The 27,734-nt window shown below is 44.0% G+C and overlaps 1 protein-coding gene across 2 annotated transcripts; it reads left to right on the top strand.

Annotated features, from left to right (window-relative positions):
• Positions 1-24,910, top strand: LOC147903453 (protein FLX-like 2). Of its 2 annotated transcripts, none has more exons than XM_087372741.1 (4): positions 1-99; positions 23,550-24,093; positions 24,223-24,460; positions 24,553-24,910. In XM_087372741.1, exons 2-4 carry the CDS (start codon positions 23,570-23,572, stop codon positions 24,607-24,609), a joined length of 819 nt encoding a protein of 272 aa, XP_087228867.1. In that variant the 5' UTR covers positions 1-99; positions 23,550-23,569; the 3' UTR covers positions 24,610-24,910. The 2 variants fall into 2 exon arrangements, with proteins under 2 accessions (XP_087228867.1, XP_087228866.1); XM_087372740.1 differs by having other exon boundaries at positions 81-198.
• Positions 24,911-27,734: the final 2,824 nt, after the last annotated feature.

Here is a 27,734-nt window from a genome sequence, read left to right as displayed (position 1 = left end):
TTAAAAAGTCCTTAATTGCTACTAGGGCTGACCGGTTTAAAACCCAGGTGGGTTCTTGAGAGGGTAAATCTTTTCTTCGTTCTTCATCGACATTTTCTGGTAAGCCTACACTCCGGGCGCCTTGACATGCAAAGTCGTACACTTAGTCCGAATTGTCTTTCTTTCCATCGTGGAGTTGCTGATGTTATTTCAGCGAAGGTGAGAGTATGGAAGATTGCATGCCAGTTGGAAAGTCATCGATCATACACATTTAACGCTATGATTTGGAAGAAACTTTGAAAATCAATCAGTACTTCGATTTGTCAATATCGAGCAAAAGAGTAGAACGGTTTGGATTTTTGAATGAGTATACAGACTTTTATGATCGAATATAATCACACCAGCTTACCGAGGCTTGATGCACTGGCTCTTTCTAATTGCAAAGAACGGCAGCTAATAAATCACCTTCATGCATATCATTTTCTATTTCATGTCCCTTAGGCATCGGTGGTCGTCTCTAGTCTACTCCTCAAGCTATTTCCGTGGCAGTTTTTCAATGCTAAATTCTAAGCGTAGGACTCCTGGAATCAATAGACATGAGAAGCTAGATACAATTCAAAGCTTAAGCTAGATAGACTTTCGGAAGGTTAGCCTAGAAAGAATTTTTAGAAGATAATCAAGTCTTCTAGATGAATTCACTCCTTGGGCTTGCTATGCATGGGCGGGATTGTGTTTTGTAACTTTGTGGGTGACTGATTTTTAATTCTGGGTTTGGGTTGTACTTTTGTGTCGTTTTTTGCACGTGTAGCTATTCTATTGTGAGTTTTCATCTAAGTTGAATGAAAAAAGATTACGATGATTCTTTATCTTCGGGAAAGAGATACTGCCTTCAAAAGGATATTGTAGCTTAGTGGGCTTGTTGGCTTAGGAATGGTGCTTAACTTTTGGAGTCAAAGTATCATATGGAAATGTTGGAAAGCGTGCAAGGGGTCTATTACGTGTATGAGGAGGGCCTCCACTCCCTCATTTACTCCACCTTTCTCTCCCTACATCGCTTATATTAATATTTTCACTCCTCTGCCTCTCCTCTCCCTTCCATTGCTGTCCTTTTGTCCCCCTCCTCTCCTCCCATTTTACCCAGCTGTTTTCCCTTCCAATATCCGATTTTCTTTTTGAGCTACAGTACATCGTTTCCTGCTTCTTTGCTAGTAGCTCTCTTTATGTGCTACTCTTGACTAGCTCTATTTTCTGTTTTGGAGTTAATACGAAGTCTTTCTTACAAAGTCCTGCAAGTGGAAGCCATTTGTCCCAAGATCTCTTAGTGTTACGATACAAGTTCTCATATAACTCTTCATCCATTTGTTGACCTGTCATAGACTATTGGTATGCTTTACTTGGAGTCTATATGGCTTTTTGAGAGCTCAGTAGTCCAAAAACATTCATCAAGTTCTATCTTTGTTGCACATGGTGATTTCCCCCAAAAAGATTTGGAGGTAGTTGCTTGACAAATGTAGATGTTGCTTCTGTTTGGCTTGGCCCTGCCAAGTTCTGTTCTATGCTTGCTTGGAAGGTAAAATTATCATGAAAAATAATAGTGCAAGTGCCAAGTGGTGAGAGCTCAAATCCTGAACTTCGGTCAATAGTTGACAAGATGTTTTGCCCATCACAAAATTATATCCGAATTGCAATTCTAAGGCTGCAAATTGCGATTCTAGGACTGCAAATTGTGACACTTACGTTGCAGATCTTGAAGTATTTAGTGGCTACTATAAGGTGATTGCCACTTCCAAGGCCAAACCAAACAATATACTTCAGCCAACCGTTCTTTTAGGAGATGCTGTATGGGAATCGTCATTTTTGAGACAGCACTGGAGTTGTCAGCAGTAATCACATATGGAGCGATTTTTTTTGAAGCAATCCTCCCCTTGGACAATCAACAAGTGTTACTGTTCAAATACTCAATGCAGAAGGCTCAAACATCCATTTTCTAGGGACCAAGATAGATGTCACTGTCAAATACTCAATGCAGAAGGCTTAAAGATCCTTTTTTTATAGACCAAGATAGCTGGACATCTAAACCTCCAACAATCAAACCGTTTGCGTAGAATCAATATTAGGATGGTATTTTTATGAGAAATTCTGGTAACACATTATCATTAGTGTGGAATCTTCGTAGAATGAGTGACCCATACAAAAGGCCTCTCTTAGGTAAAGAGCCACTTGAAAGGGATTATCTCATGTTGCTATAAATAGTGTGTCGTCATCATAAAAGAGCATCTCTCTATGGAAGAGTTGTATGGAAAGAGTCTCCCGTTGAAAGGGCTTATCCTTTCACAAGTATCCATCCAGCATAAGTCGAAGGGAATTTACTTCTAGATAGTGACATCCCCTCAAACTGAAGAAGGTCCTGTGGAAAATATGGACTTCTAGAAAGAATCTTAGATTTGATGATTGAAATAAAGCAGCAACACTGTTTTGCCAAGTGCCATAGGAGCCATCAAGATCATGCCATTGCACAAGGAACTCAATGATAAATTGATGTTGTGTCTGACATTTCCGGTGTTTGAGGGTGTACTCACGATGAGGAGAAGATGATCTTTATTCTAGGAATATAGTCGCTTTCATTTGGAACATTTTAACCCGAAATATATGATTTCAACTATGCAATTTGAAAAGGATGGTGGATTTCCCCCCCCAAGATGATACTACCAACAGATGGTATGCATAGTGGAAGACTGATAGAATAGCCCAGGAGCTCACACAGTGTGTGTGGGGTGTGGAATAACAAACTTCTTAAACTTATGTGCATCAAACAGATGTGCAGACTCATCAATAGACAATGATCTAGCCAGATATAGAAGCTACCAAAAGAATATATTCCTGTCCAAAACTATGGACACAATGCAAAGAGAGAGAGATCCAAAGTCCCACCAGAGCATGGTCCTTTGATCTTACCACATACTGCTCCACCTCGAGCGTATGTAGACTTCTCCATCCATAGATCTCAGCTTCTTGCTGCCCCAGAAGCCCAGCCCAAGTAGAGCTCAGTCTACTCTTCTGCCTCCTGGAAGTAGACCTGAAGATGTGTGAACTGCTGCTCCCACAACTGCTGGTGTGCTGGATGCTATGAATGGGGCACTAGGCCTCCCTTTTATAGGACCCAAGGCCCTCAAAAATACCAACTGGATCAGGCCTAAATGGCTGACTTTTGCAGCCCCTCCAACCGACTGCAACAGGCCCTAAAACTGCCCCCACAGCTCCTATAAGTGGGGGCGCAGATCCCCTTGTTGTGTGTGCATGACTCCCTCCACTCACCCCCATGTATGGGTCTGTGGGCTAGCCTCTGTGGCCGACCAGACTGGCCGACCAGCTCGCTCCCCCCACCTAGTCCTGTGGGGCTATAAAACCAGGGCACAAGGCCCTTTAATCATTGCAGGGCCCAGCCCCCTTGGTCCTGCCCTGATCTGGACCTGGTAGGCTGCCTATGACCAGCCCTACCAGTCCTCCATCTAGCCGACCATGCTGCAGACCTCCCCCTCCATAAATGCGCCACAAACAGGCCCTGTTGCAGGCCGGATATCTGCTCATAGATCCTTCCCTGTGCTGCATATCTACCTCCGGGATACCTCGCCATCATTGTGCTCTTGTGAGGTGCTGCCCATGTGACAGCCCCTCTCTCTTTCCTTTGGGCATGTCCTGCCCTAGGTCTCCCTCCCCCATGCTCTCCTCATTTGAGGGTTTACAGATGGGGAGGTGACCTTTCCAACAACTCCAGAGAAGCAAGAGCAGTAGGCAGTGGATGGGCAGCAGGAGCAGGCTGAGAGATAGGTGATGGGCAGCAAGAGAGCTGATGTGCAAGGATAGGGAGGAGTAGAATCTCAAGCTTTGAATGAATCCCAGAAGAAGGCTGGCCCTTAATCTATAGGAGAGCTAGTGGAAAAAGCAAGGGCTAAAAATATAAAAGAAGCTTGGGAGAGAAGCATGATAAATTAGGCGCCCAATTAGCTTGAGGAAGAAGCTAGGCCCCTAGGTGGTTTGAGGGGGAAGTAGAGTACTTTTAATAAATTTAATTTTATTCTAAACCACTCTACCCATGCACAACATTAATTAATCGAAGGCCTAGGACCCTAACTATTCCTAAAACTTAATTGACTCGTAACTAGCCATAGACAACTCCGAGTTTCTTGAAGCTGAAACCATTCTTTAAATTCCGGAGAGCTCTACGATCTAGCACTCAAGACTTTGGTTTTGAAGATCACTTCTACGTCACAAAAGCTATGTGATCTTGATCTGTCCCTTTAAAACTAAGCATCACAACCTAACAGAACAAGGCTCACCCCCAAGGCCATTTGACACGTCCCAGCACTCCTGAAACCCCTGATCTGCAAAATAACCACACACAACATCAGAACTGAGCAGGCTGCTCACCACCCAACCGTGACATCTGCGGGATGTGATCCCGAATCAGAAGATGTCCCCCCAAGCCACGAGCTGAGCTACTGGCACGAACTCCCAATCAGATTCAAACCAGCCTGGTGTCCCATACCACCAGGTGGCGCTGTGAAGCCCTGGATCTGCCACTGGGCCTTGGGCTACGCTAAGATGCAGGCGCGCGTCCGCGACACAATCCAGGATCAGACCTAGCACCTGGGAACGAGACTTGCTCCCAACTGCACACTGAGAACTGAACCCCCTGGGCCCCTTATATAGACTCGGGCCCCGGCGCCATAACCTGTACTAGAATGCTTTGCACTGTTGTAAGCAAATTCAATCATGGGTAGATAATCTTCCCATAAAGACTGTCTCTTAGATACATATGCCCGAAGCATGTCTTCAACCAACTGGTTGACCTTTTCTGTACTGCCATCAGATTGTGCATGATCTGAGGAACTCATACTTAGAGTAGTTTCCAACTTCTCAAATACAAGTGTCCAGAAGTTACTTGTAAACTTTGAGTCCCTGTCACTGACTATGTCAGATGGCAAACCATACAGCTTGAACAAGTGGTCCACAAACTCGTGAGCCAACTGAACAGCTGAAATAGTTGTTCTTGTAGGTAAGAATCTAGCCATTTTTGTCAAACGGTCGACTATGACCCAAATAGAGTCATGACCCTTGCGCGTACGAGGCAAACCAGTAATAAAATCCATGGAAATACTTTCCCATTTATTACCTGGAATCTGTAATGGCTGTAATAAGCCCGCGCTTCTAAGGCGTTCAGCCTTAGTAACCTGACAAACTCGGCAACCTACTACATAGTTCTCTACAAATGCACGCATCTTAGGCCAATAAAAGGTATGCTTCACAAGAGACAGAGTCCTATGTATACCTGGATGTCCCGCACTAGGAGCATCATGACACTCCCAGAGAATCTTGGATTTTAGGTCCAGAACATCAGGCACACAAATCTTTTCATTCCGGAACAGCAAGCCGTTCCTAATCATCCACTGACCTCCCGCCGCCTGTATCCTAGGTGGCACAATCCCTGAGTCCTGGTCAACCATGGAATTCCCATCCTGGACTCTCTGCCAATAAGAACTGAAATGACTATCAGTTACGTATAGCCCTCTCAAGGATTGAAATAGGTCTGAGGATATTTCCGTAAATGACAAAGCATTTACAAACTTAACTCGACTTAAGGCATCCGCCACACTATTCAACGAACCCTTACGATAACGGATTTCGAAATCAAAATCCTGCATTAACTCTGCCCATCTAGCTTTCCTTCCTCTCAAGTCTGATCCATCACACACATACTTAATTGACTGGTGATCAGTCAATACAAGGAACTTTGAACCATACAAGTAGTGTCTCCAAACCTTGAGAGCATACACTACTGCATAAAGTTCCTTCTCAAGTGTGGGCCAACGATACTGAGTGTCGTCTAGCTTCTTACTCTCAAAAGCTACAGGTCTGTCCTCTTGGAATAGAGCTGCCCCAATCGCATAATCACTCGCATCGGCCTCTAAAACATAAGGCCGGGTAGGATCGGGTAATGCAAGAACGGGTGCTTCCTTGATAGATTTTAAAAGCCTTGTTCATTGCATCATTCCAAGGGATCGGTTGAGTAGACCTGCGTCCACGACCTTTCAATATGTTGGTCAAGGGTACCGTGATTTGTGAATAATCACGGACTGACTTCCGAAGAAATACCGTAAATCCTAGGAAAGAGCGAAGTTGTTTCACAGTCTGAGGGATAGGCCATTCTAAAACCTTCTGGATACGATCCAGATCAATGCTAATACCTTCAGAAGAAATCTTGTGTCCTAAGTAAATGATCTCCTTCATAAAGAAGTCACATTTACTCATCTTGGCATAAAGCTTATGCTGTCTTAGAACAAGTAAGACAACCCGAAGGTGTCCTATATGATCCTCAAGCGTTTTACTATATACCAAGATATCATCTAAGAACACTACAACAAATTTGCCCAGATAATCTCTGAACAAATCGTTCATCATCTGCTGAAAAGTAGCAGGAGCATTGGTCAAACCAAAAGGTAATACGAGGAACTCGTAATGACCATACCTAGTCCGAAATGCGGTCCTATCTATGTGTTTAGCATAGATACGGATTTGATGATAACCCGAACGCAAATCAATCTTAGTGAAATACTTCGCTCCGGCCTAACGGTCTATCGAATCATCAGAACGAGGTAAAGGATAGCGGTTCTTAATTGTAACTTTATTTAGTCGTTTATAATCTATACACATCCTCCAGGAAGAATCCTTCTTCTTTCTTAAGAGGATAGGTGCACCCCAAGGAGATTTACTTGGGCGGATATAGCCCATATTCAGGTAATCCTGAAGCTGGATAGCTAACTCATCCTCCTCTACGTGGCTCATCCTATACGGTGGTACACTGATAGGTTGAGCCCCTGGGACTAAGTCTATGCGATGATCTACTGCCCTTTCTAGAGGTAAACCTTCCGGCAGTTGAGCTGGGAATACGTCCTTAAAATTATCTAACAACGTTCTCAATTCTCGGTGTTCAAACACACTTAATTCATTTTTGTTAATTACCGAAACAATAAATGAAGAAAGTGGAATCAAAACACACTGATAGACATCATAATGAGAAGTGTTCAATATATTCCGAAGCTGCATCGCAGATACAATAGGCCCCTGAGAAGGGATAATCTTATCACACTGAATACAAAATTGGGTGCCTTTGTCTACAAAAGAAAGCGTATGCTCCATCCATCCAATCTGGATATTGTGGGTTTTAAACCACTCTATCCCGATCAGCAAGTCTACATGCTCTAAATGCATAACATAACATGTGAGAGCTCCCGTGTAGGCTTGAATCCGGATGGGAAGCGCTTCAACCTTGCGATCCCAAAACTGCTTCCCGGCTGGAAGCTGCACCTCGTAGGTGTGGTCGCTAGGTACTGTGGACAGCCCCATCCTCTGCACAAATTTGTAATTAACAAAATTGTGAGAGCTGCCCGGATCAAAGAGAATGTGAACCTGTTGGTCCCTAACTTCTCCATAAACTCGGAAAAGATCATGGGAACCAAACAACGAAGTATTAAAGGTACTCATTCTTCGTGTGGCCCCGCTCCTCGCAATAAAAACACCGGCCCTCTTTCTTGAGCCTGAGAGTGCGAAGGAAACGGGCCTTACCATTCTTCGCAGGAGTTAAGCTTTTCCTGGAGGCGTTGTCCGTAGACTTCGTCTCCCCAATACCAGTTGCATGCTGAAAGAACTTGCGTTTGTTCTTTCCGCTGGTCTCGGTAGCTGTGGTTGCCTTGGTACCGGCCATGGTATCATCATATATGCGCGCATATGTCATGGCCTCCTGCAATGTTGTGCACTTGTTATTCTTAATCTGTAACTTATAGGAGTCTGGCAAACCATCCACGAAAGAACCTAACAAGGTTACAGGATCCATTTTAGTGGCCTTGGTTTGCAGATCCCTAAATCTTTGAAGATAAACGTCAAAAGTTAAATTCAATTTTGACATATCGAGGGCCTTGAGCTTGCCGACGATATCGTAGTCATCTTCCTTCTTCAGGAACTCCTTCCTGAAGATACCCTCAAATTCTGTCCAAGTATCAGGCTTAGGCTGAAGTTCTTTCCACCAAAGCAAGGCTTTACCTGACATAAACCCTGCTGCTAGCTGAATCTTTTTCTCGTCTGGATAGGGGTGAAATTGGAAGTGTACTTGCCACTTGTGCAACCAAGTGTCAACCACCTCCTTTGTTCTTGATTTCTGGTCACCTGGAAAGGGATCCGGAGTGATATTCGGGCCTAGCACGGAAGCCATGGCATCCACATGCGTGAGTGCCTGAACCGTGCTAGCCAGAAGAGTCAAAGTTGCTTGTATCCCTTGGAGTTGCTGTGTCAACCCCGATTGATTAGCGTTGACCTGCTCAAATTTACCATCCAGAGCAGTCGTGAACTCACTGAAGGCTTTCTTAGTGATCAGGTCGTCATAGAGACCCTGATCGTCCTCTCCCACTGGAGTGTAATCTAAGTCCTGCTCTCCCATAGCGAACTCGGGATTCGGAGCATCAGACATGGCTGAATCTGATTTGATTACAAACGGAGAGAAATAACTGACTGAAACGAAGCACGGAGGGAGATGGAGCAGAAGAAAACCGTCCTAGATAAATCTGACAGAAGAGATGCTGAAATCTGGTAAACCGGGAGACCACGTGTCCTCGTGCCGCCCCGAACCTGCCAACCGGATGCGCAGGCTGGAATTGAAACTGTGCGGTCTGCTGATGTGGCCTGTACGGCTGCTGACGCAGGCCGTACGGTAGCTGCAGAAGCTGGCGCAGCTGCTGTTCGCTACAGCAGCTGGTACGAAAACAGGCAGGACAGTCCGTACAGGCTGTACGGCTGTCGCTGGAGCTGTACGGCTGGTACGGCAGCTTCGGGAGCTGTGCAGGGCTGACGCAGGCAAGGGCAGATGCAGGGGAGCTGATCGAAACAGGGTGCAGGCTGAAGGGCGAGGCTGGCTGGCACGAAACTCGAGGTAACTTCTCAAATCTTGGGGCTGCTTGTGGGTAGCCTAGCACCCAGCCCCCACCTATATAGGGTGCAAGGCTGCCTGATTTGGAAGCTGGGCTTCCAAAAAAGGCTGAGCCCCTCCAGCTTTGGAGGGGTGCTTTTTCGAAAAAAGCACCTGAGCCCCTCCAACTTTGGAGGGGTGCTTTTTTTTTTGAAAAAAGCACCTTGTTTCAGCGCAGGCTGCACGCAGCCCTAGGCGCAGGCTGTTCGCAGCCTGTTGCGCAGGCTGTGGACAGCCTGCTGCGCTGGCTGTGGACAGCCTTTTACACAGGCTGTCCCGCGACACTGCCTCGCCTACAGCGCCCCTTCCTAAGCTCCGCATCCCCTACTCCCTTGCTGTCTATTTCCTGCACTTCTCTCCTTCTTTTCTGCTCTCCTTCTCCTCCCTCAAAACTTCTCTCCGTAGCCTTCAGAAATTTCGATTCTATCTCACTCCTCTTCTTCTTCCTTTTCCAGATATCTCTTCACCCCTTCTACCCCAGGTAGTCAGCAAAAACGCAGCAGGAAATTTCGAATTTTAGGGCATACCTGGAAGAGAAATCCGTCAAAATTCTCGCATCAGAAGTTCCTACCTCAGGAGTTGGCTCTGATACCAACTGACACGTCCCAGCACTCCTGAAACCCCTGATCTGCAAAATAACCACACACAACATCAGAACTGAGCAGGCTGCTCACCACCCAACCGTGACATCTGCGGGATGTGATCCCGAATCAGAAGATGTCCCCCCGAGCCACGAGCTGAGCTACTGGCACGAACTCCCAATCAGATCCAAACCAGCCTGGTGTCCCATACCACCAGGTGGCGCTGTGAAGCCCTGGATCTGCCACTGGGCCTTGGGCTACGCTAAGATGCAGGCACGCGTCCGCGACACAATCCAGGATCAGACCTAGCACCTGGGAACGAGACTTGCTCCCAACTGCACACTGAGAACTGAACCCCCTGGGCCCCTTATATAGACTCGGGCCCCGGCGCCAAAAATAGCGAAGACCTATAAATAGTTCGTACCCTTGCCACTCAACCCGAGAATCAAGCCTGCCTAGCTCTAAGCCTCCCTAGGCTAACCTGAGCTAGTTCTGTGTAACTAGTACACGTCAGATACCAATCCGTGCACATGACACCATTAAAGGTGTTAGGAGAAGAGTTGTGGGGTATGGAAAACCCTTGTGGATGTGCGAAGTGTCATCAGTCTTGTACGGCATGTTGATAAATTAATATCATGTGGAGGGTGATTAGGTATAATAGTCATTCAACTCGTAACTTCACGTAGGTGAAGTCCACCCCATGCACTAGCTTCCGACATTGTGTCATCACTGGATGTGACTATCATGTATACTGGATAGAGATCCATCACCATATTGAAGATGGTGCATTGTACCATATGGACGGCAACAATAAACCATATTGAAGAAGGTAGATCACACTGAAGGTGATAAAGCCACGCTGAAGAGTCATGGCACTTCATGAGAGGGTCACATGCAGAGTACTTATTGCACATGGCATTTCTGAGGAGGTGAGTTGCACCATCAAGGTGAAGTAGGAATGTGCCCATTGTCTCCACCCTCTTTGGTCCTTACATAGATGAGTTGGCATCCTTAATTGACACACAACGAGGGTGTGGTTCGTTACTAGCCAATACTCTGGTCGCTATCCTACTCTATTCAGATGATGTTTCCTAGTAATCTCAGACACAACAAGTCTATAGAGCCATTTGGTGGCCTTACAAGCATTTTGTGACATGTTGATAACCGGGTGATGAAGTTCAATCTTGGCAAGACCAAGATTATGATCTTCAAGACTATTGATGTCCATCTTTGATGCAAGTCATTCACCTTTACGAGGGTAGAGGTCCACATTGTCACATCGTACGTGTACTTAAGGTGCACTTTCATAGGACCTTGGTTTAGCATGAAATTGGTGGCTCAAGCTAGGCTAGCCAGAGAACATGCATCTCAAATGGTGCGTTGCCCTCTCAGCTAGATTTAGATTTAGATGCTGGTTGGGGAGAGACTAAAATGAAAACGTTTAGACTTCACAAGCAGTTGTAGCTTGATTGAAGAGATTTTGGACTACCTTTTGATTAGCCTTCTCCTTTAGTGCTAGCCTTCGTCATGGCTGAGTCTGCCCTTCACCTTCGGAGTGCCGACAGAAACTCAGTACGAAGACTTTGTATAAATGGATGCTCAAGTATGTGTGGGTGTGTGGATTTGTATGTGTGAGAGCATATTTTTATACTATGGTCTACACCCACTGTTGGGCGCTGATGACGTCAGTGGGGATGTCATAGTAGCTAGTCCCTGCTATGCATGATGCAGTTTATGGTTTTCAACCTTGTGAGTGACTATCATGAGATTGAAACTGCACTATGTTGTGTTTTTAAAGGATGAGTTTGGGAATGTTCCTGGATTCATCTAGGTATATCACTTGCGAGATTGGAGACACAATGTTTCCAAGCTCTTTCATCATGTTACACACGAAATCCCTTCTCTTTGACTCTGCTAGCTTTGAGGCTATAGGTCATGATGTTCTCTCACATGATCGTCGGGAAGAGATGAACCTCACATGACATCATATTGGCCAAGTATCACAGACGGTCTCATGCATGCAGACTTCTCCTTTCAAATCATCGCATATTTGGACAAGGTCCAAGCATAGGGCAGGATTGAGACGGGTAGACAATGGCTACCGTGGAGAGCCCTCTTATACTCTTTGCAGCTAGCAACTGATGGACATACGAATAGTCGGTATTCTCATGCCACCAGATGGTTCCACACACAAGGCATGTCCATTGATCATCTAGTACTCCTACCTAGTGTACAATTGACACAACATGAGATTTTTGTGTCATCAAGGATGATATGTGTGGCAGACACAACGGCATGCCACTAAGATGGCCACTGAGGTGTTTCGTTCATCCACCAGGATAGTTGCAGATTCATCTATACATGCAGTACGGATAGCCATGGGCCAGCTCCGAACGTCATTTCTCAGGTTCCCATATTGGAGATTCGATGAGAGATCGAGGCCACACGACACCATTGTGAGCTGAGACTTATGCACCCTATGGGACTTGCAAGTGGTGGAACTTAGGAGCATGTGCTCATTAGATGCCCTTGATACTATGATATATGGGGGAGATACCACTGCCTCTTTGAGCACAGGCTTCATTTCATGCTATAGATCATTGACTATCAAAACCAGAAAAGTGCCACTCTCTTTGTGACACGACTAAGACGGACACTCATGCGACCAACACACTCCCAAGACCTCAGGTAGTAGTGGATCATAGACTTCTTCAGAGGAGATGAGCCCACACTTAGCACCCACCATAGAGCATGGGATCTCGAGATAGCTCCTTCTACACGCTAGATCCACGTGAGGACATCTATTGGAACAATAAGCATATGTCCAGTTCAGGGTACCCTCCTTGCAACCGTTGGATCCTCGCCAGGCTCATTCACATTTAAGTCCCTCATGATAGAGCTAGTGTAGAGTGTCAACTCACTTCTCAACACATTCTAGCATATCTTTCCCACACGCGAGACACATGGCAGATCAAGGGCAATAGTTACAGATTCAGACATCTTTTAGGGATATTAGAGCCCACCAGATCCTATACACTGATCAAGTTTAGAGTACTAGTGTATTCTCAATATCTTCAGTGTTTCTGGTGTACTAGATGCGTCCATTCCCCCTACATGGGGTGTATCTCATGTAGTAGTCAGAATCTAGTCTCATAGATGGGTCTCCTTTCTTCTTGAAGTGGGTTGACAGGATACAACAAATTTGCAACTCCATGGATGGGCCTCCGCATCCATGTGCATCTAGTTTTCACAAGGTCATGCAGCCTACATTTATCATTTAGCATTGATGAGCCACAATGTGACGATTGTAAGAAATTTCTATTACCAATGATGTTTAAAGCTTGAATGTATTACCACATCTAGCTATGTAAGGTGGATTCGTGTAAAATTTACTTGGAAGGTGTATGTAACCTTAGTCGTAAACTACAGTAGAAACACTTTCATTTCTCTCCCTCTCTCCCTCTCTCAACAGAGACACTAGGGCCCAGGACAATCAGTCGGGCTGGACCCCCTCGAAGGATTTTATTGCTTGAGAGAAGATGGAGTACATAGCTCAGCGTGGAAGCTGTTCATACCAAAAAATCCAAACGTAAAAATCAATCATTACATGAGCTCTTAGGCTCCCTTTCTTGGCAACAAGCCACTTGTCAAATTCTACATTACTTTTCCAATTACATGCCACTAAGGGCAACTCTGGAGTCTTCAAAGCACTTGGTCACGCGAACCACCTCCTAGACTCTTGTTAGGCTCCCGTAGCGCCTAGGAAAATAACTCTTCTAGTACCTGAAACAATTAATTAAAGTGCACCACCATGGCACCCATTAATTGTTAGCACTTTGCATGCAAATAACACACTGTGGACTAATTCTAGTCACAGTGGGCGTCCCCACTGAACACATGTGCACACATAACAAATATGAAATATGCATATTTATTCTCTGGTTGACCGAAGTCAACGCTATTGTTCATGATTAAGGGGCTTTGACCAAGGGTCGAGGCGCCTTAATTATAGTCAAGTCTCTCCAACCGAAGTTGGCACAACTCTCCAACCGAAGTTGGCACATCTTGGTTAACCATAGTTAACCCTCTTGGCGCATGCCAAGTCTCGTTGACCGAAGTCAACACTCTTTGACCGTAGTCAGCTCTGTGGTTCTCTGGTTAACCGTAGTTAACCCTCTTGGTAATATACCAAGTCTCCGCGATCAAAGTCAGGTTTATTTGACCAGAGTCAAGTATCTTTGACCATAGTCAATTCTCTAACCATTAAAAGAACTCTTTGACCATAATTAACACAAATGGAAAACTCTTTAATTATGATCAAATAAATGGTCAATTGTACTTTGACTTAGGATATTTGCATTGTGGTGACATCCCCTAGGCTTCTATTCAGTTGACCTCAATTGAAAAGCTTCCTTGTAAACATCCAAAGCTGTGGATGATCGGACAACATGTCTTCATCCATCCACTTGGCATCTAATGCCGTATAATTCTTGAATTTTACCAGATACCTGTAAAACTCCTTGCCCTGAGGGCCTTTGCGTACAGTATGGTACACAATCTGCTCTGGCTGAAGGACCTCCTCCAGCTCATCCACTTCTGGTGGATCCTCTGATACTGGCTCTGTGGGCTCTGGCCCCTGAAATTTCTTTAGAAGACTCACATGGAATGCATTGTGAATCCTCCAATGCTCTGGCAATGCCAACTTGTATGCAACCTCATTTATTCTTTCTGCAACCCTAAAAGGGCCATAGTATCTGGGAGATAACTTTGCATACACTTCCTGTTTGCCTTTAAACTTGCGGAGCCTAGCTTTCTCGAACTTCAAAAGTACCCAATCCCCTTCCTTGAGATCTGTTTGTCTCCTATGCTAGGATCTCGATCACTGACAATGGACCTAGGCATACCATGGTACTTAAAGATCTGTGCCATTAAAAGCTTAGCCATATGATCTGCCTTTATGGTTTTGCGAATCGGAATGAAATGAGCTTGCTTGCTGAATCTATCAATGATAGTCCAAATCCCATCATTCCTTGACTTTGATCTTGGCAAATCAAATATGAAGTCCATTGTAATACTTTCCCACGGTGCCTGAGGCACGGGAAGAGGCATAAGTAGGCCAGGTGCCTTCCGTCTATCATACTTCACTTTCTGACACGTAAGGCATTCAGTAACAAACTGATGTATATCTTTCCGCATCCCTGGCCAAAAGAAATACCTCTCTAGTGCTAGAGTTGTTGCTGTAATTTCTCTATGTTCAGCGTAGGGAGGTGCATGGCATTCCTCCAAAATCTTTTTTCTCATCTCTTGGGTGTTGCATAGGCAGTCATCTTTCATTAGATACACATCTTTGAGGGAATAGTGACTGGTGGACTGCCCCTCTTGCATTTGCTGTAAAGGGCTCCCTCATGCCTTCCAGGTCCTGATGATAAGCAATAGTCACATTGTTGACCTAGGGTCTACAGGACAAGGCATCTGCCACTCTGTTCCGAATTCCTGAAGTATGGACAATCTTAAAATGATACATTGACAGCATATTTGCCCATTTCATATGCTTCTCAGAAAGCTTTGTTTGAGTCAGAGAATATCTCGGACTTTGGTGATCTGTTTTAACTGTAAAATCTACACCCAAAAGATAATGCTTCCATGTATGGATGGCATGGATTACAGCCAATAACTCTTTCTCATAGATTCCCAGATATCTCTCTGCATCCCGGAGTCTCCTACTCTCATAGGCTACTACATGACCATTCTGATGCAATGCAGCCCCAACACATTCCCCACAAGCATCACAATCCACATCAAATGGCTGATACAGATCTGGAACGATCAAGATTGGCTCTGTAGTTAGCCTCTCCTTGAGTGTGGTGAAGGCTGTCTTTTGAGGAATTCCCCATCTGAAAACTGCAGTTTTCTTAGTAAGATCGTGGAGTGGAGCAGCTATATCCGCAAAATGCTTGATAAATCTTCTGTAGTAAGAACACAAGCCTAGGAAACTTCGAACTTCTTGCACAGTTTTCAGCTCTGGCCATTCGTGAATGGCATGAATCTTTGCCGGATCCATCCGTGTCCCATCTTTGGATATTATATGCCCCAAGTAATGGATTTCTTCCAGGAAGAATTCACTTTTCTTGTTGTTTGCATAGAGCTGATGATTTCTCAGCTCTTGAAACACTATAGCAAGATGTTCCTTGTGCTCTTCTTCGGACTTAGAAAAGACAATTATGTCATCGAAGAAGGTACCAGTGAACTGTTTGTAGGGTCGGAAGATACGATCCATCATCCTATTGAAAGTAGCTGGGGCATTTGTCAATCCAAAAGGCATCACCAGATATTCATACAACCCAAAAGTAGTGTGGAACGCTGTCTTGTGCACATCATGAGGTTGTATCCTCACTTGGTGATAGCCACTTTTTAAGTCTATCCTGCTGAAAACTGAAGCTCCATTTAACTAGTCCAGCACATCATCAATGCCCGGAATAGGGAATCTATTCTTGATGGTCATTTTGTTTAGTGCGCGGTAATCGACGCATATACGGAATGAGCCATCTTTCTACTGTACTAGCAGTACTAGCAGTACAGAGGAACAAAAAGGAGGAGAACTGGGCTGAATCAACCCCTTGGACAACAAGTCCTGCACCTGAGTCATAATCTCTTTTCGTTGAGTTGCACTCACTGTGTATGGGGGCCTATTGGGTGGCTTGCTGCCAGGAATGAGTTCTATGCCATGATCCTTAGGTCTCTCAAGGGGTAGCTCCCCTGGCAAAGCGTTAGAAAAGCAATCTTTAAAATTTTCAAGGAACTGAAATTTATTCTGATCTGCCTCACTTATTTCAGCATGTATTTCCACATCTCTCTCTTTTACAAAAATCATGTAAGCTGAAATTGCAGACTTTATTTCTTTTCCAACAGAACTATTTGATACAATGGGAATAGTTTCCCCTCTATTCCTAGCAACCACATGATGTACTTTGCCCCTATATACAAACTCCAGCACTCTTTCAGGAAGAGTCAACTTCACTGCCTTGCGATGAAACCAAAGCATACCCAAGACTACATCATGATGTTTTAGTGGAGAAATGAAGAAGTCTTCCTGATCCACATAACTTTGTACATGAAGACGGAGCTTCCCTATCAAGGGAGTGACTGGCACAGGGTTTCCAGAGAACATCTGATCGGCATCCAAAGCTCTGCTCAACTCCTCCGTCTTTATTCCCAGCCTCAGGGCTAGGTCCTCTGATATGAAATTATTAGTAGCCCCTGGATCAAATAAAATCAGCGCTTGCTGGTCTCTAACTTTGCCCCCCATGATAGCAGCAATTCTTGTTCTTCTGGGTTTGAAACATGACCTAGTATGTCAAGAATTCCTCCTGCCATTGGCTTTTGCGGTCCCCGTGGCTTCTTTGCCTCTTTTCCCTTCGAAGTTGAAGGCTTTTCTGGGCACTGGGCAGCCACATGCCCCTCTTTGCCACACTTAAAGCATTTCCCATCTCTGCGAAACTCAGCTATCTGTTCAGGAGTGAATGGGGATTTGCCTTTATATGTCTTTGAAAACTGAGTATCCCTCGGCTTTTAAGGCTGAAACCCTTTCTTTTCAACCTTGGGATACTCTTTCTTTTATGATTTTAAAAAATCAGTTTTCTTTCTTTTAGCACGTCCTGCATGCAAGGATAGTACTTTAGATGGATCTTGTAACGGCACAAGACTAGCTACTGAAGCTGAATGCATAAGGTCTTGAATGTTCTTTGCCCCAAAGCATTCACTACTGCCTGAATTCTTGGACTGAGACCTGCTCTATACTATTTCATTTGGGTTCCTTTGGAGATCTTTTTGAAAGGTGCAACCTGCAAATAAGCATCTCAAAACTTTTGGTTGTACACATCCACTGTATCTCCTGCATCCATATGCAAACTATCCCAATCTTGAAGAACATGGTCTCTAAACTGTTTAGGCATAAACTGCTGGTAGAAGGCTTTCTTGAAGTCGTTCCACCTCTTTGGGGCTGACCCATCTGTGGTCTGTGCACTCCACCATGCACTAGTTGTCGCTGTCAAGCGCAAACTGACTATTCTTAACTTGGAGGATTTTGAAAACTTTTCTGTACCGAATGCAGCATCAAATTGCCTAATGAACTGCAATGCTCTGTCTGTATGACCATATTGTCCATTATAGGTCATAAACTTGACAGATTCACCTCCCTCTTTGAATTCCTTGGTCTCTCTGGAAGACTTTCTCTTCCTAGCCTTCTTGTGTTTCCTTCTTTTCCTGGATGGTTTATCTGATAAAGAAGAAGATACAGAAGTCGAGCTCGAGGTAGACGGTGAAGGACTTGGAGCCTCGATCTCTTCCTACTATGAGACCATCCCCTATGAGATCTCTCTTTCTCTGGCTGTATACGAGAGTGTGCCTTTGGCCTTGGCACATCATACGCTGCATTAGGCATAGCTTTTGTATCCATATGCAAACTGTCCCAATCTTGAAGAACATGGTCTCTAAACTGTTTAGGCATAAACTGCCGGTAGAAGGCTTTCTTGGGTCTCTAAACTGTTTAGGCATAAGCTACTGGTAGAAGGCTTTCTTGAAGTCCTTCCACCTCTTTGGGGCTGACCCATCTGTGGTCTGTGCACTCCACCATGCAGTAGCTGTTGCTGTCAAGTGCAAACTGACCATTCTTAACTTGGAGGATTCTGAAAACTTTTTTGTACCGAATGCAGCATCAAACTGCTTGATGAACTGCAATGCTTTGTTTGTATGACCATATTGTCCATTATAGGAGCACTATTGTTGAGCTCTTGGATCCCTTCTGAGATTTTCCATCTCCTGCATACGAGCGCGTACCATTTGCTCAAATTCTTGCTGAGTTTGTTGCACACTTCTCTGTCTTGGATGTGCATCCCTATCTTGTGAATCCCACTGGATTAGCCATTTTCTTACAACTCGTCTGAGATCTGCAAGTTTCTCACACACACTGTGTATGCAACTGATGCACATAACCTTTGCTTTTCAAAGAGAAAATTTACCTCAACAAGAGGTGTCTTGCATTCACAATCTATGCCAGTACCGGGCTGTCAACTCAAGGCATATACCCACAAGGTTGCCAAGGCATCTTTCTGGCTGCTGCAAAAAGCACTGAGTATGCATCTGATTCCCTTTTCTTGAGCACAAAGGCATGCATTCCTTTGCTTGTGCAACTCTCTGATTTCTGCTTTTTTTTTCTGACAGTAAATACTCTCTCAGATAGGTGGAAACTGCTAGCAGAAACAGTCTCTGCAACTGCTTTTTTTTTGTTTTTGGGGGGATAGTAACTAGATGAAGTAACTGGCTGGTTACTCTAACCAGACTAGTTCTGGTCTGGTTTGGTTGGCTCCCAACTGAATTCAACCCATTGTAGTCTAGTTAACCAACTATGGTCTGGTCAACTACAGCCAAGGTTAGTTAGTCAAACCTGGTTTGTCTAACCAATCTGGTTTGGTTAGACCAACTAACTGAACTTTTAACCAGGGTGAACTAACCAAAGTTAACTGAACCACTGGTTTGCTTGTCCTCTGTTGACCTGCCACGTCATCTGCTGCTTGGCTAGGCGCCACGTCAGTGTAGTACACGTGTTTGCCATGTCACAAAAGCCACGTCACATAAGGTGTGAGACATTGGTTGAAGACGGGCGACAGATTCTCTCACGGCGTCGCGTGTCACGGGACCTTCGGCATATGACGAATCTGCCTCACGAAGCATTGCTTGCACACAGCGTCACGGGACTAGCAAAGATTTCCGCCCACTGGCTGGAATTAGAACAGTAGCATGACCTGCTCCTTCGCGCCTTCTCCACACAGGTGAGGCGCTGCTTTGCAGAAGCTTTGCGTCACCCATCCAAGCCTCTGTGTGGTACTTATGCACGATACGCCCAGGCTTCCGTCAAGATCTTCTTCGTCGTTTCTTTTACCATCAAACGTTTGCTTGCGTAGACCCCTCTAGGTGGAACGACACCTTTCACGCGGAATCAACATATACACTCAGCAGAGTTCTTCACAGAGAACTATCTCTGGTATTGCTCCCCGCAATGGTCACTGACGCCTATTTGTACACTCGTGCGTAAGGCAATATGGCTTGCTCAGAACATTGATTACCTTGTCTTCTTGAATGAAATGATTTTAGATCATGGGAGAATCTCAGATGAGAGAGGAAGTGGCGAGATTTGAAGGAGAAGCGCCCAAAATAGAGAAAGAAGAGGGTAGGTTGAATCTCATTTAAAAATTTTGAACGTTTTGAAAGAATGAGAGTGAAATGGGAGGGAAATGCAAGTAGAGAAGAGAAGTAACGAGATCTTGGCGTGAGAATCCATCCCATGAGAGGGAGAGAATAGACGGGGAGGAGTTCCTCTTCCTAGGTATGTTCTCTAGGGAAAGTATGGGGGGAGGCCCCTTCCTCGGTATTTCGCTGGCGAAATTACTTAGGACAACTTTTTCAAAGTTCCATAACTTTCACATCTGATGTCCAAACATAGCCATTTAGCCACTCAAATTGAAGGTAAAGTGTTATTTGAACACATTTACCATTAATTGTTAGCACTTTGCATGCAAATAACACACTGTGGACTAATTCTAGTCACGGTGGGCGTTCCCACTGAACAAATGTGCACATATAACCAAAAAAAAAAAAAAAAAAAAATCTTTGGTTGACTGAAGTCAACGCTCTTGATCATAATTAAGGGGCTTTGACCAAGGGTCGAGGCGCCTTAATTATAGTCAAGTCTCTCCAACCAAAGTTGGCACAACTCTCCAACCGAAGTTGGCACATCTTGGTTAACTGTAGTTAACCCTCTTGGCGCATGCCAAGTCTCGTTGACCGAAGTCAACACTCTCTGACCGTAGTCAGCTCTGTGGTTCTCTGGTTAACCGTAGTTAACCCTCTTGGTAATATACCAAGACTCCCCGATCAAAGTCAGGTTTATTTGACCAGAGGCAAGTATCTTTGACCGTAGTCAATTCTCTGACCATTAAAAGAACTCTTTGACCATAATTAACACAAATGGAAAACTCTTTAATTATGATCAAATAAATGGTCAACTGTACTTTGACTTAGGATATTTGCATTGTGGTGACAGTGTAAATGCATCACATGTGCTAGAGAGGCTCGCAACTGATCCATGAAGTGAGTAGCAAGGGCAATAGTGCTCCCCTCCATTTAAGATATCTGCAAGATAGCAAAGGGAGGAAGAAGGGCTTTCACTATGGCATGTATCACTTCAAAATGCATGGTGCAAGCACACCCTTTGGACTGCCATGCTCTTTGGTTGGGTACAGACTCATTTCATTCCAACCATTTCTACGACACAACTATCTGTCGGAGAGCTACACGTATGGCAAGAAGACGCTCCAATATGTATGGCAAGAAGATGCTCAATACACTGTTCATGAGGGTGGAGTGTGGCTTCGACCACCAAACAATTCTGAAGAGTGCTATACTCGAAAAAATAGCCCCCAAGGCAGGTCAAGCGAGGATGCAGGGCTCTCACTTTGGCTTGCAGATCACTCCAAATTGCATTATCCAAGCACATCCTTTGGACTGCCATGCTCTTTGGTCGGGTATATAGTCATTCCACTCCAACCACTTCTATGACACAACTATTCTTTGGAGAGCTACATGTATGACAAGAAGTGTTAGAAATCACTGATCCCACTTTGTGAGCCCCTGATTTGAGGTGACAAGGGGTAGTAGATAATAGGGAGCTGGGGATGGATTCACAGCAGCAAAGGCGCCTGGCAGTGAGGCAGCAAAGGCCCTACACAAGGGCCTTATATAGGCCTGAAGTTGGCCAACCAAGGTGAACCTTATTGGCTGACTCCTGGTCGGTTTCTTGGGCTGCTATAAGGGGTCGGTGCAGCAGGGCAAGTCAGCCCCTTTGGTCGGTATTTTAGGCCCTGGACCTGGCCTATAAAAGCCCCCTCCTACCTCCCCATTTCCTCATTCACTCCAGCACTGAAGTCTGCCAAAGACAGCGCCTCTTGGAGTCCACTGAGGAGAGATATCAGCAGGGCCCTTGAGGATCCTGTTTTGTGCTCACACTGAGCCTTGTTTACCCACAATTTGTGGAAGAATATTCTCTCAGCTTCTCTCTCTCTTTTGCTGTCTATCTAGATCTTTATCTGTGAGTGTTTCATCAAGTGTCTGTGAGTGTACTTGGAGCTGAAGGTCAGAGAGAGGTATGATTGATTCTATCCTCCTATTTCCAGCATGGTATTAGAGCAAGGTTTCCAGCTCTAGGTTATCACCTCGAATGAAGGAGTTACTCGGCAAGAGGGTGACTCCCATTCACACTCAGGTTTGCTGAGTGGTCTACTGCGAGTCTATTTTCAGATCTGCTGTGTGTGATTACAGCAAAGATGGAGCAGACCGAAGCATCCATAGCCTCTTCAAATAGTGCTTGTCCTTCCTCCTCCTCTTCTGTCTTCTTTTATCCCGAACTTTAGCGAATTTGTGTTGTTGAGGATATGACTCCATATGAAGCTTACTATGGTAAGAAACCTACAATATCTATTTGAGGATTTTTGGTACTAATGCATTTGTTCATGTGCATAAGGATGAGCGGATGAAGCTTGATTCCAAAAGCAGAAGATGTCGTGAAGCGTATCGCCTCTACAACCCGGTGAAGAAGCAAATCCTTATCAGTAGGGACATGATCTTTGAAGAGACCGAGCCCCGGATTGAAGAAGAGGTTTAGGAATTCCCGAGAGTAGTTTCGGAGTGCGGCGGTCTCTGGGTGTATAAACTAAAGTTCAAGTCTGATGGGAGCTTAGACAAGTACAAAGCAAGATTGGTGGTGAAAGGTTACGCACAATCAAAGGGACTTGATCTTGATGGGACCTTCGTCTCCACAGCCAAGATGGTGATGATACACATTGTTGTTGCTTTGGCTGCCCATTATGGACTAATCTTTCAGATGGACGTGAAGTCCGCATTCTTGAACGGAACCCTGGAGGAGGAGGTATATGTGGATCAGCCACTAGGCTTTCAGGTTCTAGGGTCCACATCCAAGGTATGCAAGCTGAAGAAGGCATTGTACGGGCGGAAATAGGCCTCGAGGGCATGGTACCAGCAAATAGACGAGTTCTTTTTTGAAGATCGGGCTACAACGGAGTCCCTCTGGTGCAAACCTCCCCCTCTTTTTTGAGAGGGGGTTGTGGCTGTTACTTGTCCTATACGTGGATGATCAGGAGATCACTCAAAGAAAGTTGCTCAAGTCAAGAAACTGCTCATGGAGGAATTTGAGATGGCAGACTTGGGAATTTTTCATTGTTTTCAGTTTGATGTGTTCGCAACTAAAATATCTTTCTGTGGAGACAATTTTTTTCCAAAGAAGTTGATGCTCCAATGCCTTTGAAAAGGCAAGGTCATACAGATGCATCAAGACTGTCTAGGAGGGTGGAGGAAGAAAGGGTGAAGACATGTGGCATTAATCAGTGACTGTCAGCTTAGTACTGTCCTTAGTGTTGACGTAGGGGAAGCTAGGGCCAGAAAGAGCAGTTGTGTTCGTGGCACACTCTACTGTCTGACTCTGCATGATTGCTGGAGTGAGTACGTTTGCTTTATTTCAACTATGGCTATCATAACATGAATTCTACGAAGGCAGTTTATAGAAGATTTTATTCCATAATATAGTGAAATGGAAATTTGTAATTGGAGTCTATGGCTTGTTGATGGGGCTCTTCTGATGTATTCATATAGTTTGTGAGGCCTCTTATATAGCGCCCTAATGCGGATTTGTCCCTCCATTTGGCTGCCATTAGTAGATGTTCTTAAACACATTAATCAAGTGTTCGTATCATGCGATAACCTTACGTTTTATAGCACGCTACATAACCTTCATGTAAATGTTTATTTTAACTGCTCTTGGGGCATTTTTGAACATGATTTTTTCTTATGTAATTCACCTTAAGCAAGAAAGTATGATTTATAAGGTGCATGCTTTTTCTGCGCAGTAATCCTTTGATAGGAAAATATGTATGGGAGAAATCGTCTACTGCCAGCTGGTGCCTACGATGCACCATTAGGTGTGTCAGCAGGAGCAATTCGTTCCCAAGATAGAAGAATCTTAGCTGCTGGGCCTATGCTTGAGCGGAGGGTTCTAGCACAACATGCTGAAATTCAGAGTCTTTTGACAGAAAATCAAAGCCTTGCAGCGACTTATGTAGCTTTGAAGCAGGACTTGATTGCACTGAAGGAGGAAGTGCACCAGATTCAGCAAGCAATGGGCGGATTGCAAGCTGAAAAGGACCAGAGAATGAGGATTCTTGGGGAGAAGGCTGCAAAGCTAGAGGCAGAACTAGTTGCTAGTGAACCACTGAAACTTGAACTTCAGAGGCTACGTACAGATACTCAAAATCTTCATTATGTGCGCCAAGAGCTTTTGTCCCAAGTTAAACTCCTACAACAGGATTTACAAAAATATCGAGCCGCTGATGCGTCATCACAGGGGCTCAAGCTAGAAGTAGATCAGCTGCGCAGTGAGCTTGAACAAGCTAGGTGAAATTACAGGCAGTGCGCCTTTTCATTTTTGACTATTTTGAGCTTTTGTCTCTTCCATTGTCAGGTCTTTACTGTTGATAAGTCTGATGATGCCTTTCGATTGATATCTGAACTGGATGCTTACAGGGGCGCAGTGGAATATGAAAAGAAAGCAGGTGCACAGCTCTTTGAGCAAAGTCTAGCCCTAGAAAAGAGCGTTATGGCCATGGCCAAAGAGAGAGAAAAGCTACAAGCACAGCTCACCACCACTGGAATAACAGGTTACAGCAGTGGCTTGGCTGTAGCTGGGGCTTATGAAGGCCTCGGGTCCTATGCAGATCTCTCACAGAAAACTCTTTACGAGGATACTCATGGCATGTACCAGGTACCGCATGGAAGAAGCCTACCTGATGTCTAATTTAAACGTTTTCTGTGAGCTTGAGTAATTGTGAGATAACCTATTCAAACCTTTCGCAGGCACCAGCTTGGGGAGCATATGACGTGCCACGTGCAAGTGATTTTGCACGCAGGTAAATGAGGGCTGATAGGAAGATGAGTAGGCTTTGTGTTCATGTCTTTTTTGTTTTATGTTATGCTTGGCACTGTTAAACTTACCAGCATAGCATTTACAGTTTGATTCATTTCATACAAGCTTTTGATTCTCTGGGCTTTTTTTGGTTTTTGGGAAAGGTGAAACTTTTTTTTTTGGGGGGCATTATGACAAATAACTTTTGCATAGCAATTCAGCAATTCATCAGTTTCATGAAGGGTGAATAATGGAGCTAAAGGTTTGTGATTATACGATATAATTGGCACAATATGGGAGTGGATTTTGTGATGAAAGGTTGTTTTTCTCCTGATTGTCTTGAAAGATACTGAAGCGTGTTGCTAGACATAGTAATTGGTGAGTATGTGCGTAGTCAATGGTTATTCTCATGGTTGAGCTGTCATGATATTCATTCAAGATCTACTTGGCATTTTCTGTAATAATGGGAATATAAATTACCTAGTTTGTTAAGTCTAGTAATTCAATTTATCTGTAGATTCTGCCATGGATACGTTCTTGTCAAAAGAAGCTGGTATGCCTAGGGGCCTTTTTCTCATAATTTAAGTCAGCTTGCCTGTTTTGCTATGGTAGATAATGTCTCTAAGCACTAATCATTTACAAAGATTTGAAATTATCTTGGTGCCACAATTTGAAGTCCATGGCAAAGTTAAATGAAAGGCTTAATCATTTTGTGGACCTTGTGAGGCTAAAAATGGCAGTGGTGAAATGGACTTTGTACAGCATTCTATATTTTATTAGATCATATAAAAGTCCATTGTATAGGCTGGAGTTATGAGGTTTGCATGAAAGCTTTGAATAGTCCTATGTTATTGATATCTTTGTGTGATGATTACTACTTTTTAAGGAAAACAGATTAAACATTAGATCGTTTACCTGCCAAATTGATACGTGGTTAAATGTGTAAATTTTTATTTAATATAGACATTCCACATCTCACGGCTGAGTCTGTCCTTCACCTCCGGAGTGCCGACAGAAACTCAATATGAAGACCCTTGTATAGATTGATACTCAAGTATTTGTGGGTGTGTGGATGTGTATGTGTAGAGCATATGTTTACACTATGGTCTACACCCACTGTTGGGCACTATTGATGTCAGCGGGGATGTCATAGTAGCTAGTCCTTGCTATGCACGATGGAGTTATGGTTGGTTTTCAACCTCATGAGTGAATATCATGAGATTGAAACGGCACGATGTGTCGTGTTTTTAGAGGATGAGTTTGGGCATTTTCTTGGATTCATCTATATATATGCTTCTACTGTAGTAGGGAGATGCAAGTTTCACCTTGTGAAGTTTTCGCCCAAGTTGCGGCTTGCTGATATTGCGTTTATCTATCTTAAGTGGTGCATTGTCCTATTAGCTAGATGGTCTAAGCCTTTTTTTTTGCTTGGATGCTCGGTTGAGAGAGACTAAAATGAAATGGTATAGTCTTCATAAGCAATCGTAGCTTGAATGAAGAGAATGTGGACTAATTTTTTATTAGACTTCTCCTTTATCAAGGGCCGAGTTTGTCCTTCACCCTTTGGGGTGTCGATAGAATCTTAGTGCGAAGACCATTGTATAAATGGATGCTCAAGCTCGTGTGGGGGTGTGGATTTGTATGTGTGAGAGCATACGTCTAGACTATGGTCTACACCCATTGTTGGGCGCTAATGATGTCAGTGGGGATGTCATAGGGTCTAAGCTTTTTCTTTCTTGCTTGGGAGAGACTAAAATAAAATGATATAGTCTTCACAAGTAGTTGTAGCTTGAATGAAGAGAATGTGGACTAATTTTTGATTAGCCTTCTCCTTCAGTACCAGCCTTTGTTATTATGGTTGAGTTTGCCCTTCACCTTCGGAGTGTTGACAGAAACTCAGTACGAAGGCTTGTGTATAAATGGATGCTCAAGTATGTGTGGGTGTGCGGATTTGTATGTGTGAGTATATGTTTATGCTATGGTCTACAGCAGTGATGATGATGTGTGTGGTGGGGATGTCAATAGGGGCTAGTCCTTGCTATGCATGATGGATTTTATGGTTTTCAACCTTCAGTGACTATCATGAGATTGAAATTGCACTATGTGTTGTGTTTTTAGAAGATGAGTTTTGGGCATGTTCCTAGATTCATCTAGATATTTTCACATCTCACATGATGTGTGCAATGTAACATGTAACGATGCTTTTGTGGTGATTAGCTAATTCAAACTCTTCGTATTTAAGTTTAAGGCTAAACCAATTAGCTTCAAGAAAATGAAGAATCACTCTAAAAGTTGTGTGTAAATGTACAACAGTTTCTAGGGTTTTGGTCCTACTAATACATGGTTTGTTGTCGTTACTAGGTACACCACTTGTAGTGCTATATTGCATACGTTGCTTCTTGCTTTAATGAAGAAAGTTACTTATATTGCTAGAGACACACAATAATTGTACTAATTTGGTTCCTCAAAGACTTTTTTGTTTGAGAGGGTAATCTACCATTGTGGCTTTCTTTGGCCCAACCAACTTGTCAATTTGATTCTATCAATGTTGTTGCTTAAACAAGGCATTCTCCCTTTTCCTTGTAGTTGCACTTTGCTCCTTGATAAAGGCACATTTGTACATACCTAGCTGAGTAGGCAAATAGCTCATTGGGATGGTATGATTTTCAGATCAAAATTATAGACCAATTTGCACTACCATGTCATAGAGGTGGTGGTCATAAAACTAGGTGTTGCGACCATTGGCACATCTTGTGCACTTGGTAATTTTTGAGAGGGTCTTCTTGACTCATCTTGATTTGTCTTGCACATCCATGTCCCTTGAGCACAAATTTGGCTTAGCTTGGAAGTTCTTGGGATTATCTTGATCTGGTTTTTTTCCCTTGAAATTGGGTAGTATTTGACATTTATAGTGGCTTTCACACTTTAACTATTTTTTGAGATGATATTATGTATCTTGCATTAGCTTAGCTTGATGTGCTTGTGAGGTGATTATGATTCAAAGTTGGTATAGTTATCACAACTTTGGACGTTGACAGTGGAACTAGCTTGGATTATGGCGGTTAGTTAGCTTTGCAAGGTCCTCTTTGAGATATTGTGCATCTTTGGTGTATTGGCCAAACTCTTTGTCCTA

This window comes from Dipteris shenzhenensis, chromosome 3 (assembly GCF_047967505.1).
Source record: "Dipteris shenzhenensis isolate YYH24624 ecotype China chromosome 3, Dip_SZ_1.0, whole genome shotgun sequence".
Lineage (NCBI taxonomy): Eukaryota > Viridiplantae > Streptophyta > Polypodiopsida > Gleicheniales > Dipteridaceae > Dipteris > Dipteris shenzhenensis.
This window is presented reverse-complemented; position numbering and strand designations above follow the sequence as displayed.

Coding starts and splice junctions, on each gene's coding strand:
- LOC147903453 (XM_087372741.1), top strand. CDS start 23,570: ATGTATGGGAGAAATCGTCTACTGCCAGCTGGTGCCTACGATGCACCA. Junction 24,094..24,222: donor AGTGAGCTTGAACAAGCTAG/GTGAAATTACAG, acceptor GGATGCTTACAG/GGGCGCAGTGGAATATGAAA. Junction 24,461..24,552: donor ATACTCATGGCATGTACCAG/GTACCGCATGGA, acceptor AACCTTTCGCAG/GCACCAGCTTGGGGAGCATA.